Here is a 12,696-nt window from a genome sequence, read left to right as displayed (position 1 = left end):
GGCTGCTGCCAAAGGAAGCCCCTTGTCTGTCTCGGCACAGCTCCGCAGAGTCAGCTGCAAGCGGGGCCCTTTCAGCTGGGAACGCCAGGGCCTAATTTATCAGGCACGTCTGTGACGGAACCACCCCCAGCCTCTGTAACCCAGGGGAATTAGCAGCGTGTCCCTGGGGAACTGGGAGGAAATCCCACCGTGCTGTTAGGGCCAAGGGAACGCGCTCTCGCATTAAACGGTCGCCCGCGCGTGGCAGGAGCCTCAGCATGGCTGTGCTGCGACACTGGCCATACGCACAGGGCCTGTCCTGTCTTCGGGGCTAGCTTGGGAAGCGCCTGGCTGTTCAGAGCCTGCCCCCCTGTGCTGCACACCCTGCTGGGCCACACCAGCCTCCCTCCCCTCCCAGCAAGCGACACGCCGTGGCCACGGGGAAGCACCATGCCACCGCAGACACCCAGGCATGCTGCTGCCCCGTGCTTCACGCCGAGCACGGACAGTCCGAGGGACTGAGCGAGGGGAGCGGCCCACCGTGCAGCCCCCAAGATGACCGGCGGGCGCTGCCAGGATAACAGTACCCGCTGCAGGAAGTAGCGCAATAAAGCAGCCCACCAGACGGCACCTACATCTTGGGCTGCTTCCTGGCCTTGCTGGTCGTGGTCAGTTCGGAGAGTTCAGGCAGGGCTTCCATCAAAGGCTGCAGGTCTCCGACCACCGGCGTCGCTTTCCGCTTTGCCTCGGCTTTTTGCTTCTGTCTGGCCAGCTTCACACCTTCTATTTCTGATTCAGAAACAAGACCGTAAAGAGACTGTCAATTTCCAAGCAGCCTAACCACTTCAAGCTCCGTGACACGGCTAAGGAAGGACAAAGATGATTTAGATAATGGCCTGGAGCAATGGTTCTCAAACTTTTGTACTGGTGACCCCTTTCACATAGCAAGCCTCTGAGTGCAACTCCCCCTTATAAATTAAAAACACCTTTTTATATATTGAACACCATTATACATGCTGGATGCAAAGCGGGACTTGGGGTGGAGGCTGACAGCTCGCGACCCTCCATGTAATCACCTCGCGACCTCCTGAGGGGTCCTGACCCCCAGTTTGAGAACCCGTGGCATAGAGAGTACATTGATAAAGTTTGCGGACGATACCAAGCAGGGAGGGGTTGCAAGCACTTTGGAGGACAGGATTAAAATTCAGAATGATCTGGACAAACTGGAGAAATGGTCTGAAATAAATAGGATGAAATTCTATCAGGACAAATGCAAGGTACTCCACTTAGGCAGGAACAATCAGTTGCACACATACGAAATGGGACATGACAGCCTAGGAAGGAGCACTGCGGAAAGGGATCTGGGGGTCATAGTGGACCACAAACTAAAAAGGAGTCAGCAGTGACACACTGTTGTAAGAAAAGCGAACAGCATTCTGGGCTGTATCAGCAGGAGTGTTGTAAAGCAAGACACGAGAAGTAGTTGTCCCACTGTACCCTGCACTGACTGGGCCTCAAGTGGAGCATTGTGTCCAGTTCTGGGCACCACGTTACAGGAAGGATGTGGACAAATTGGAGAAAGTCTGGAGAAGAGCAACAAAAATGATGACAGGTCTAGAAAACATGACTTGTGAGGGAAGACTGAAAAAATTGGGTTTGTTTAGTCTGGAGAAAAGAAGACAGAGGGGACATGATAACCTTCATGTGCTTGAAAACAATTATTATAAAGACAAGAGTGATAAATTGTTCTCATCTACTGAGAACAAGCCAAGAAGCAGTGGGCTTAAATTGCAGCAAGGATGGTTTAAGTCTAGGTCGCACATTAGGAAAACTTCCTAACTGTCAGGGTGGTTAAGCATTGGAACAAACTGCTGTGGGAGGTTGGCTAGCAAGAGAACTGTATTTCCCTCCTACGCACAGCGAGGGGGGGACCTGCTAAGAGTCGGGAAGAGGAGCACTGAAGACCTGAAAATAAATCAGTGTGCTAGAATTACATGGACCCTCCAGTGAGATTGGAGAGAGGAAGGGGAAGGTCCAGGTTTGGCCTCCCATCCTTGACAGATGTCACTGTAACCATGAACCTTACTGACTTTGGCTTTATTTACAAGGGGAAGGATGGTCTTGTAGCAAGTGTCCTAGGTTGGGACTCACAAGACCCAGGTTCAATTCATGGCTCTGGGCCAGTCACCTGGGACTCATCTACACTGGGGACTTCAACTGGTTGGCCAAAACGCAGCATTTGCATGCCAGGCACCCTGAGTGAGTGCAGAGGCCGGGGCCCGCAGGGCAGGCAGCGAGCCCAAGAACACAGGGACTGGTGATGAACTGACAGCATGTGAGCTGTCCCACGGCACTGTCACGCTGCTGGGTGACTCTGCCCTGTCGCTGCAGGGAGATGGGGGAGGGCTCCTGCTGCAGGGCAGGGAAAGAGAGTCATGGGAGCTCCTCTCCTGCCCAGGCCCTGCAAGGCTGTGGGAGCCCAGGGAGAGCAGGCTCTATCTGAGCCCAGTGGATCCAGCCGGGGAGAGGAGGAAGAGAGTGGAGAACCAACTGCCAGTTACAGCTCCCCCATTCTCTGCCCCAGCTGACACTGGTACCCAAGGAATCAAACCCAGGTGGGGACAGCCAGCATACAGTGTGCTCCAGGCACCTCCTGTCCCTGCAGCCTAGGGGGCTGGCTAGCCACTCTCTGGCCCCCTGGGGTCTTCCCCCCACAGCAGGGGACTCCCCAGGAGGCAGCTTCGTAGGAAGTTTCTGCTTCCTTTGCATTTCCTGAGTGATTCTCAGGCTGTGGAACCTGCCCTACAGTATCGACTGTGGCCTTGACCTTCGAGATCGCGCGGCCTGTGTCCAGGCTGAGAGTCAGCCAGTTAGCGCAGGAGTACTGCATGGCCCTGACCATGGTCATTGCCTGATACGTCTACCCCAGGAACCTTGTGAGCCAACCTTTTAATCATTTTCTCGTTTGCTGAACCAGTGAGGTGCTCTACCATCAACAGTCCTGGGTGAGCTGTGATTTCTGCAGTGCACAGAGGTTTGTGAGAAATCTGGATTGTAAACACTGTTCCTTGCAGGCGGCTCTACCAGGGGCCCTGGTTTCTGTTCTGCACCACTTCTTTTTTTGGTCTGGCTTTCTGGAGCGGGGCTACTTCACAGTGCTACCATGCATTACGTTCCTGACGCATCAGAGCAAACAGCCCAAATTCTTCTTCTATGAAATCTTCTTCAGTAAAGGGGCCAGGCATGCTTCTAATGGCCAAAGCTTTGCATCAGTTTTTCCTTAGTCTCTTTCTTATGATTTATTTCTGCTTGGAACGGAATATGCGCTGAGAGTTTTGCATTACACTCTTGGGCTGAACTTCACTGCACTCGGTACTGGGATTCGATGCCAAAAAATGCAGGGAGAAAGGGCACCCAAGAAAAACAAGCGAGTTAAAGAAAAATAATTCATTCCAAGATTACAAAAACAAACAAGAAAGAACAAGTAGCAAATTGCTCCCCACCACATGTAAGGGTGTTTTTAGAGGATAATCCTGGTGGCTTTGTAGGGAACAATGTAATAAACAGCATCTGAGATGAATTAACTGCTCAAGGGAAATCCAGACATTCATTGCAACTCAGGGCCATTTCCTGCGTGCAGCCTGTACCGCACGGCACGGAAATAAATGACTGCTGATCTGTAATCAACCAGAACACGCCAGGCGGAAAAAAGGGCAGTGTCGCTTGTTTTCTTGGATTTCCCCTGGGGCTGTGAGTAAAGACTGAATGACCGATCAAGGGCTCGTCTCAAGCCTTGGAGTGAAAGAGTGATGGACACACATCAGTTAAAGCTGGTGAAGCAGCGACAGACGGGGGCTGTTTGGGTTGGTTTATTTAAACTGTGACTGAATGAAGTTCTGCTCTTCGACAGGAGTTCCGGGAACCACTGACGCACGGGCACGTTTTCAGCTCCCCTGTAAGCCAATGGGATGGAAGGATACACTCCAAGTTAAGCAAGTGCTTACCTGCTTTCCTGTATCAAGGCCTCTATTAGTGCTGGGGCTAAAAGAACTAGTGTTCCCGAGTTCCAGGAACCCGGCTATGCAATCAAGAGAGGACGCTGTGGCTTCATGCAGCTAAGCAAGCTACTCAAGCAGAGAGTAATTTCCAGGCAGTGGGATGGACGCGAGAAGCTGCCGACTCTGGGACACAGAAATGAGAGAAGCAGCCAGGGAGGGGCTGAAAAGTTCCCGCGAGGAAGCCTCCCAATGTGCTTGAAGCAAGAGATGATCACGTCCAAGCAGGACCTTTGCATCACTACTTCTAAGAGCCTGGCAGTGCGATAGCTCCCCAAATACTGGCCCAAGGGGTCCTGGCCCTCCGCTTGGCTCGGCTACTCCTGGGAGCAAATCCCTCAGGCACGCCGCAGACTTGGCTTAACTCACAAACCTCGTGTGAACCTGCCACCATGTAAAGAGTTTGGGGAATTAAAAGCAAAGCTTTAGATTCTGAAACAGCAGCAGGGTTTAGTCCTCAGTAGCAGTCACAATAAACAGCATGGAACCAGCACTGGATCAGATTCTATTCCTAGCTCTGCCACTGAGCTTAGACAAGCCTCTGTCCTGCTCTGTGCCTCAGTTTCCTCACCTGTAAAATGGAGCTAATTATGTAACTATCTCCATGGCAAGGTGCTTTGAGATCCATGGATGAAAGTGCTATTCAAAAGCAAAGCATTGGCCTCCACATTGCTGATCCCCAGCATTCAAATATCATGAGGTAACTCCCAAAATCAGGAGATTGGCCTAAAAATCCTGATTTTAAAATAATAAAGGTGTGTGTCCTGGGTGTGGAGCTTTGGGGGGTGGGGTGGGTTGGGGTGGGGTGGGTATCACATTTTCAAGCCTCTCTCCACAATCACAGGGAAGAGAAACTTAAAACCACAAGTGAAGCTGAGACTCCCCAGGATACAATCACTTTTTACTTATTAATTAACCCAGAGTAAGTATTAATACTGGGGGGAGGGGGGCAAACAGCTGTGCATATCTCTCTATCCGTGCTATAGAGGGCGAACAATTTATGAGTTTACCCTGTGTAAGCTTTATACAGGGTAAAATGGATTTATTTGGGGTTTGGACCCCATTGGGAGTTGGGTATCTGAGTGCTGGAGACAGGAGCACTTCTAAAGCTGTTTTCAGGTAAGCCTGCAGCTTGTGGGGGACGTGGTTCAGACTTGGGTCTGTGTTTGTAGCAGGCAAGCGTGTCTGGCTCAAACAAGGCAGGGCACTGAAGTCCCAAGCTGGCAGGGAAAACAGGCTCAGAGGCAGTCCAGGCACATCAGGTGGCAGTCCCAAAGGGGTCTCTGTGACCCAACTCATCACAGGGGTGTTGACCATTGTAGCAGTGATGTCTGCAGATTTGACATCTTTTGTTCTGGCAGGGTCTGGTGTCTCTTTGAGTTGTGTGTCTTGGTCTGTGGGGAGCTTGCTTCTAATGATGAGCTTGGTGAGGCGCGGGGGGGTGGGTGTTTAACAGCCAGAAGAGGGGGTTCAGGAAAGATTTCTTTCAGGATGGGGTCCCCATCAAGTATGGGTTGTAGTTGTTTGATGATACCCCGAAAGAACCTGCCTCAATACAGGAAAAACAACCACCCATTGACTGCATACGCCTAGTTATCACCTGTCACCAATACAGTGCATACACCTAGTTATCACCTGTCACACTGGAACCCATATGGGGTGACAGGTGATAACTAGGGGTATGCAGTCAATGGGTTGCTGTTTTTCCTGTACTGAGGCAGGTGCTCTCGGGGTATGTGGGTGGCCCATTCCATGATATGATCTACTTCACTAATGTGAGGGTCTTGTTTGGTGAAGGCAGCTTTAAGCATGTTAAAGGTGTTTACCTGGACTTTCTCTTTGGAGCATATTCTGTGTGCCTGTGTGTTTGGGGTGGTTATTGGATCCGTGAAGGTCCATGTGATGATCTGTGAGATTCTTGCATATAGCTGACAGTAGGATTCTGTGGCTGAAGTTGATCATGGTTTCTGGAAAGCTGATACTGGTGTAGGACTGCTCTAGAAAGAGCTGGAGGGAAGGATGGTGGGTTTAAAGTTGTGGAGGAAATCTATAAGGGAGTTTAAATCGTCTGTCCAGAGGATGAAAGTATCATTGAGGTATCTCTGGTATTCAGTGGTTTTGTGGTCTGTTCTTCAAGACATTCTTCCTCAAGGTGAAGACATTCTTCCTCAAGGTGGCCCGTGAAGATGCTGGCATATTGGGGAGCCATCCTAGTACCCAGGGCTGTTCCCACGGTTTGTTGTTGAATGTATCATTGTTCTGGGCGAGGATGAAATGGATGAGTTTGGCAAGGTGTTTGGGGTGGAGATCTGAGCATTGTCCATTGTCTTGTAGATGTCTGAAGCAGGCTGCAACCCCACACAATGAGGGATGTTGGTGTATAGGGAGGTGGCATCCATGGTGCCAAGGGTGGTGTTCTGAGGGAGGTTGTTAATGTTGCGGAGTTTCTAGAGGAAGTCGATTGTGTCCTGGAGGCAACCGGCCCTTTGTGTGGTGAGTGGTTTGAGGAGAAGGAGCAAATTATTAGGGCCTGCCTACACTTAACATGCTACGGCAGTGCAGCTGCAGCCTTTCAGTGGAGACACTAGCTATGCCAATGGGAGAAACCCTTAACTACGCCGCTCAGGGGGGTGGATTTTTAGTTATGCCGACTTAATCTTAGTGTAGACCAAGCTGTAGTCTCTTATCATCGATTGAGCATTTTGCGAGATCTCCAGGTAGAGTCACAGTCAATTTCCTATTTTTGGGTTAATTCCATTTTCTCATCCAGCACTTTTAAAACATTATATTAGGATTATTATTTTTAAAACTCCCTATATTTTAATACGAGTTTTTCTGCTTCTCTGCTGATGTTTACAATGGGTCTTTTCAGCTGGTGAGACTCTCTCTTGTTAAAAGACATCACGCAAGGCATGAACTGTTGCTGACTTCAGTTCTAGTGATCTTAGAGGATTCTTGTAGCATTAACAGGTGTTTAGTTTTCAGGCACATGTGATTTGCAGGCTGGCATTGTCCCTTTAAAAGCTTGGTGGGCCAGAAGGGAAGCCTGGGGCTTTGGCGACTTTAAGGTTGTTTAAGAGTTTCCCTTCGCAAGGGCCCTTTTCTGTTGTTTAGAACTTCTTCATAAAACATTTACCTTTGGGGTTAAAGGTCCATACTTCTGGTTTCCACCCTCCAGGGAAGTTTTCTGGGAAGTCTGAGTAGAAACAGCTTAGTTTCCGAGTAAGAAGACAGAAAATGACACATTCTTGGCTCCATTACAGGCTTGCTGTGTGACGTTGGGAAGGACCATACCATAGACACACAAAGGGGCCAAATTAAGTTTGCATAGTCAGCTTTAATTCTGGCATTTCTGCACTTTTGAGTGCTTGACTTTCCTACCTCAAACCCTGGGGAGTGCTGCTCACACAAGGCAGAGAGAGTTTTCCCTTTGCTTTTAGCAGCAGAGGGGGCACCGTGATTTTCTTTTATCCCCTTTTTCATACAACACATAATGAAACTCTGGAACTCACTGACACAGGATGTCAGTGAGGCCAAAAATTCTGCAAGGTTAAAAGAAATTGAACATTTATATGGAAAAACACGAATATCCAGGTTTCTAATTAATTCTGACAAATTTTGGAAGGGATTTAAAATCTCATGCTCGAGGCTTTAAGCCTCTCTCTGACTAGCAGAGATTTGGACGAAACCTGCATGAGGATCATCTGCCTGTTGTGGTGTTTATTGCACCTTCCCCTGAAGGCTCTGGTGTTGGCCACTCTCAGAAGCCAGAGACTGGGCTAGCTGGACCCTGGGCCTGATCCAGCCTGGCAATTCCAAGTCCCATGACTGTGTCAGATGCTACAGAGAAGGTGAGCTGTCTGAGCATGGAGACTGCAGTGAGGATGTTAGGGCTACTGGGGATGTCTCTGGGTTTCGCCCCAATAAGAACCGGATTCAAGGCACCCAGGATGCTGGCAGATGTCCCACATTGCTGGAGCTTGGCGGTTGTTACTTTGTTCCCTTTGTACCCGCAGGACCAGGTGGATTTCGTGTACCATGGAAACCAGCCCACTCCGTAGATCTCGCCTTCCCCCAGGACCCGGAGCATTACCACATGCACCAGGGAAGTCATGGGCTGTCTCAGTCGAGCTTACAGAGAGCGTCTGGGACGTGCAAAGGCAGAGATAGCCATGGGCCACCTGCATGGAATCTACCATCAATTGCTGGGGGGGGCAAAGAGGGGAGGAACCGTGCGTGCACCTGACTCAAGAGTGACTCCTTGGTTGCTCATAGGAACCCCCCTCCCTCCCCTTCCCTTGAACCCCCCTCCCACAAAACCAGGGATCCTGGGAGCAGGGGCTGCATGTAAAGTCCCCTCTGCCAGTAACCCCAACAGCCAGCCAGCCAGCCGACAAACCCCCCTGAGAGTTCCGGGGGGCGCAGGGAAAGCAAGACAAACACCTCGTTGCTTATCTGGAAAGAATCGACGCTGCCAAAATCCCATCCAGCTAAACAACAAAAAGAGCTTAAACGTGGAAAAACCCTGCAGAGGCTTCACTGACCAGAGCAAGCCATTGCCCCTGCTGAGCCAGGAAGGGCTGCAGCTGATGTCCCCTGGGGCTGACGTCACCCATTCACAGGCACTTCCTGGTCCCGTTGCTGGGATGACGTCACACAGCCCAGCGTCTGGACAACTCAGGTCATGCAGGAGAATGATGCAGATCTCTCCCAGCTAGGGCTAAGGTGAAGCCTGTTAGAGCAGGGGTAGGCAAACTTTTTTGGCCCGAGGGTATGAAAATTGTATGGCAGGCCATGAATGCTCACAAAATTGGGATTGGGGCACAGGAGGGAGTGCGGGCTCTGGGGTGGGGCCAGAAATGAGTTCAGGGTGCGGGAGGGGGCTCTGGGCTGGGGTAGGCGGTTGGGTTGCAGGGGTGGGAGTGAGGGCTCCGGCTGGAGGTGCAGGCTCTGGGGTAGGGTTGGGGATGAGGGATTTGGGGTGTAGGAGGGTGCTCCAGGTTGGGACTGAGGGGTTCGGAGGGCAGGAAGGGAATCAGAGCTGGGGCAGTGGGTTGGGACATGGGGGGGTGAGGGCTCTGGCTGGGGGTGCGGGCTCTGGGGTGGGGCTGGGGATGAGGGGTTTGGGGTGCAGGAGGTTGCTCTGGGCTGGGATCAAGGGGTTCAAAGGGTGGGAAGGGGATCAGGGCTGGGGTTGGGGCATGGAAGGGGCTCCGTGTGGTGCAGGCTCCGGGCGGTGCAGGCTCCGGGCGGTGCTTACCTCAAGCAGCCCCCGGAAGCAATATGTACCCCCTCTGGCTCCTACGCAGAGGTGCGGCCAGGCGCCTCTGCGCACTGCCCTGCCTCCAGGAGCTGTCCCTGCAGCTCCCATTCCAATGGGAACTGCAGGGGTGGCGCTTGGGGTAGGGGCAGAGCATGGAGCCCCCTGGCTGCCCCTAAACGTAGGAGCCGGAGGGGGCACATGCCGCTGATTCCGGGAGCTGCACGGTGTGGTGTGGTGGCATGTGCACGCAGCGTGGCCCCCAACCCCACTCCCCAGCGGGAGCTCAAGGGCTGGATTAAACTGGCTGGCGGTGTGGCCCGTGGGCCGTAGCTTGCCCACCCCTGTGTTAGAGTGTACAGCCGAGTGCCAAGGAGAGCAGTGTTCCTACTAGAACACTGCAGCCTGGCGTTTAAAGTGCTGTGGCATGACAGGCCAAACGCAGCAAAAAGTAGAGCTGCCAGCAAGGGACCTCATGCCTCTGAGCTTCTAGGAGAGACCCACAGCAAACTTAACTCCTCCCAGGGTTCTCCAGGGCTGGGGAAAACCAGAGGTTTTGTAGTCCCATATTTTCCACGTACGCCATGTAGGACTCTCGGGAAGACAGCATTTCCCAGCACTCACTGCTCTTCGGGACAGGGAGAGCATAGCTGGGAATTATCTCCAGCCAGCCTTGTCCCCGAACTGGGAGAGAGGAGGGGGCTTCCCACCCACCCTGTGGCGGAGCTCCAGCCTCCCGCCCTCAGAGCGGAATCAGCAGTCAGGGTTTTCCCCAAGCCACACAGCGCCTCCCTGAGTCCGCTTCCTCTCCCTCAGCGACTGCACCTGCCTGGCCCCCGGGGTCATTCTTGGGCTCACGCGGTTTCACTTTCTAAACCTCAAAGGGCCAGTACAGTCTGCTACACGTGGCACGTACGTTGTTTAGGAAGCAGTGCAATGCAGGGCTTCTACTGGCCCTCTGATGAGGCCACCACCCCGACAGTGTGATCTTATCGAGGGAATACTTACTCTGCAGCCACCTGTCTTTTCTCAGCTTCATTTTTTCTCTTTTTGACAGAAGTGGTTTTTCTTCTACACCTGAAAAATAAAAACACACGGCAGGCAGTCTGAGTGGTGCTTCCCTGCGCGGCTTTGCCAGCTCGCCCCCCGGGAGGTGGCATCCATGGTGCCAAGGGTGTACTCAAACGTAACAGGCCAGACAATCTGCAATAAGAGTTCTGCTCATCCTTTGCCATGTGTGTAATTAAGGAAGCTGGAGAGGCTGGGTGCTGGTGGGTGGCAATACAGCATCCTGTGAAACCATCATTCAAAAATTCATTACAACTGGTTTGAATGGACCTGACTGAAGGAGAGAGTATCAGTGAGGGTCACAGTTTCAAAAAAGCATAGGGCCATATTTTCTAGTGCTGAGCACCCACCATCTGGGGTTCTCAGGAGCGCAGCACACTGGTAGCGATGACAATCCAGCCCTTCTTCGGGGCCCACCTGGGAAGAGAACTCTGGTGAACCCTTGACCCAATTGTGTGTGCTGAGCACTTTGCCTGCCGCCGGCCGGTACCAATGGGTGCAGCGGTGTCGAGTAGGATCGCCACCAGGGTCCGGCTTAGGCCCGGCTTTACTTCGCATTTGCACTCATGGTCTAGAAAAAGCATGTGAACAGAGGGTTACTAATTGGGAGGGGTCACAAAGACCAGTAAGGACAGATTGCAAGGGACCTAGAACCTTAGTTTCAGAACTGGAAATATACAAACTGATAGGCGGGGGAAAGCCAATGGGGGCGACACACAGCCAAAGGGCAGAGACACTGACGAAGCAGCAGCGCTGAAGAGACCTTCAGGGATGTGAACAGCAAACCACAAACGAGCCTCTAGTAAGATGCAGCAGCAAGAGGGACTGTGCAGACAGAGGCACCTGAGACTGCACCTAGTTAGTGTCGCCTTCAAACCCCAGGAAGAGCTCAACAAGTTATTCAGAGACGTGATGACCAGGCTACAAGGACTCACTCATAAGGAAACGCTGCAGACTCAGACTTAGCTTGGCTAAATGGGGAAGCATGAAAACGATGTGTAAGCATTTGAAGAGCATAAACAAGAAGGGAGGAGAGGAAAGGTCTAGGACTGCCAGAAGGGTATAATGAACAGCAATGGGATTCATTCAGAGGGGAAACTGAGGTTGGCAAGCAAGAAGACTTCCTTAAAGCAAAGTCTACTACTGCTGAGGCATTAAAGTCTCCAAGGGAAGGGTGGAAGCCCTATTTCCTGAGACATCCAATCTTAGACTGGACTAAGCGCTCAGTAGTGTACTATAGGGAACAAACATGAGCTAGGGAGGGGGGGCAGCACATTACAAACACAGGTTTATCCACTGCTCAGAGTTATGACACACATTAGGTAGCATGGCAAAAAATGAATTTGCAAGATGACTTGAGAGGGCCAGAAGTGTAATAATCCCCTAGAAACACACTCCCTGCTTGTGCTGGCCGGACCCTACCAAAAGGATCTATCGATACATTTAGACTGAGAAGGCAGCATGGCCCGCTGGCTGTGCCACTGGACTGGGAGTCCGGAGACCTTGTTCGATTCCCATCTCTATCATGGACCTGCTGCGTGACCTTGGACCAGTTGCTTACCTCTGAGTGCCTGTTTCCCTCCCCCCAGCCTTGTCTGTCTTCTCCGGTTACACTGCGAGCTCTTTGGGAAAGGGGCTGCCTCTCACTCGGAGTCTAGGGCAATAGGATCTTGGTGGCGGCACCGAGGCACTAATTAAGAACAATAATCTGTGTGCCGAAGAGTGAGGCCAACAGCCAGTCATCCAGCTGAAAATGAAAGTCTGCATTTTGAAGTCTAGTACTGCAGAAAACAAAACCATCTCAAGTGCTGTCTATTACAGGGACTGGAGAATTTTACCTTATGGTAAGAAAGGAAAACCTGACTGCAATCAATTTCCCACAAAACCAGCTACCATGCAGGTCTGTCCCAGGATGGAACTTAGCCCTGGGAATGTTGACGGAGGAAGAACTTGGCGTGCTGATGAGTTATTTGCTTTGGAAGTGTTTGCTGCCTCTCCCATGTAGAGGAACTATTCTTAAACGTGGAACAAATATATAACAGGAGATTTACAACCTCCCTCTTTCCCCAAAGATGGATCAAAGCAACAGGATTTCACAGAAACGTAGTAGGGTTCTGTCAACAATCCTCTGAAAGCCGATACAATTCACCAGAAGACAGTGTTGCTGCGGTTTTGTTTAAACCATCCTGTCGAATTCTAAGGCAGGGATATAATTTTAAACAAAATGTTATAATGTAATGTACAGAATGTAACGATACCTTTTTCTATCAAGGCTTTCCAACAGGGGCTAGACTTTAAAAATAAAACCAGGCTTCTATAGAAAGAGGAAATAAC

General features: G+C 51.3%; 1 protein-coding gene across 2 annotated transcripts in view; it reads right to left on the bottom strand.

Moving 5' to 3' along the window:
• The window catches only part of SLX9 (SLX9 ribosome biogenesis factor), a 112,835-nt gene that overhangs the window by 9,787 nt on the left and 90,352 nt on the right, over positions 1 to 12,696 (bottom strand). The window contains exons 1-3 of one of the 2 annotated variants that reach the window (XM_073306967.2): positions 10,713 to 12,528; positions 10,303 to 10,371; positions 615 to 768 (exon numbers count right to left, since the gene is read on the bottom strand). In XM_073306967.2, coding sequence (XP_073163068.2) covers positions 615 to 768; positions 10,303 to 10,371; positions 10,713 to 10,920 — 431 coding nt within the window. In that variant the 5' untranslated portion in view covers positions 10,921 to 12,528. Of the gene's footprint in view, positions 1 to 614; positions 769 to 10,302; positions 10,372 to 10,712; positions 12,529 to 12,696 lie in introns of those variants that run through there. The other variant, XM_073306966.2, reaches the window with a different exon arrangement.

Source organism: Lepidochelys kempii, chromosome 11, assembly GCF_965140285.1.
Source record: "Lepidochelys kempii isolate rLepKem1 chromosome 11, rLepKem1.hap1, whole genome shotgun sequence".
In the NCBI taxonomy this organism is placed as follows: Eukaryota; Metazoa; Chordata; order Testudines; family Cheloniidae; genus Lepidochelys; species Lepidochelys kempii.
Note: the sequence above shows the minus strand (reverse complement) of the source record. Positions and strands in the feature narration are given on the sequence as shown.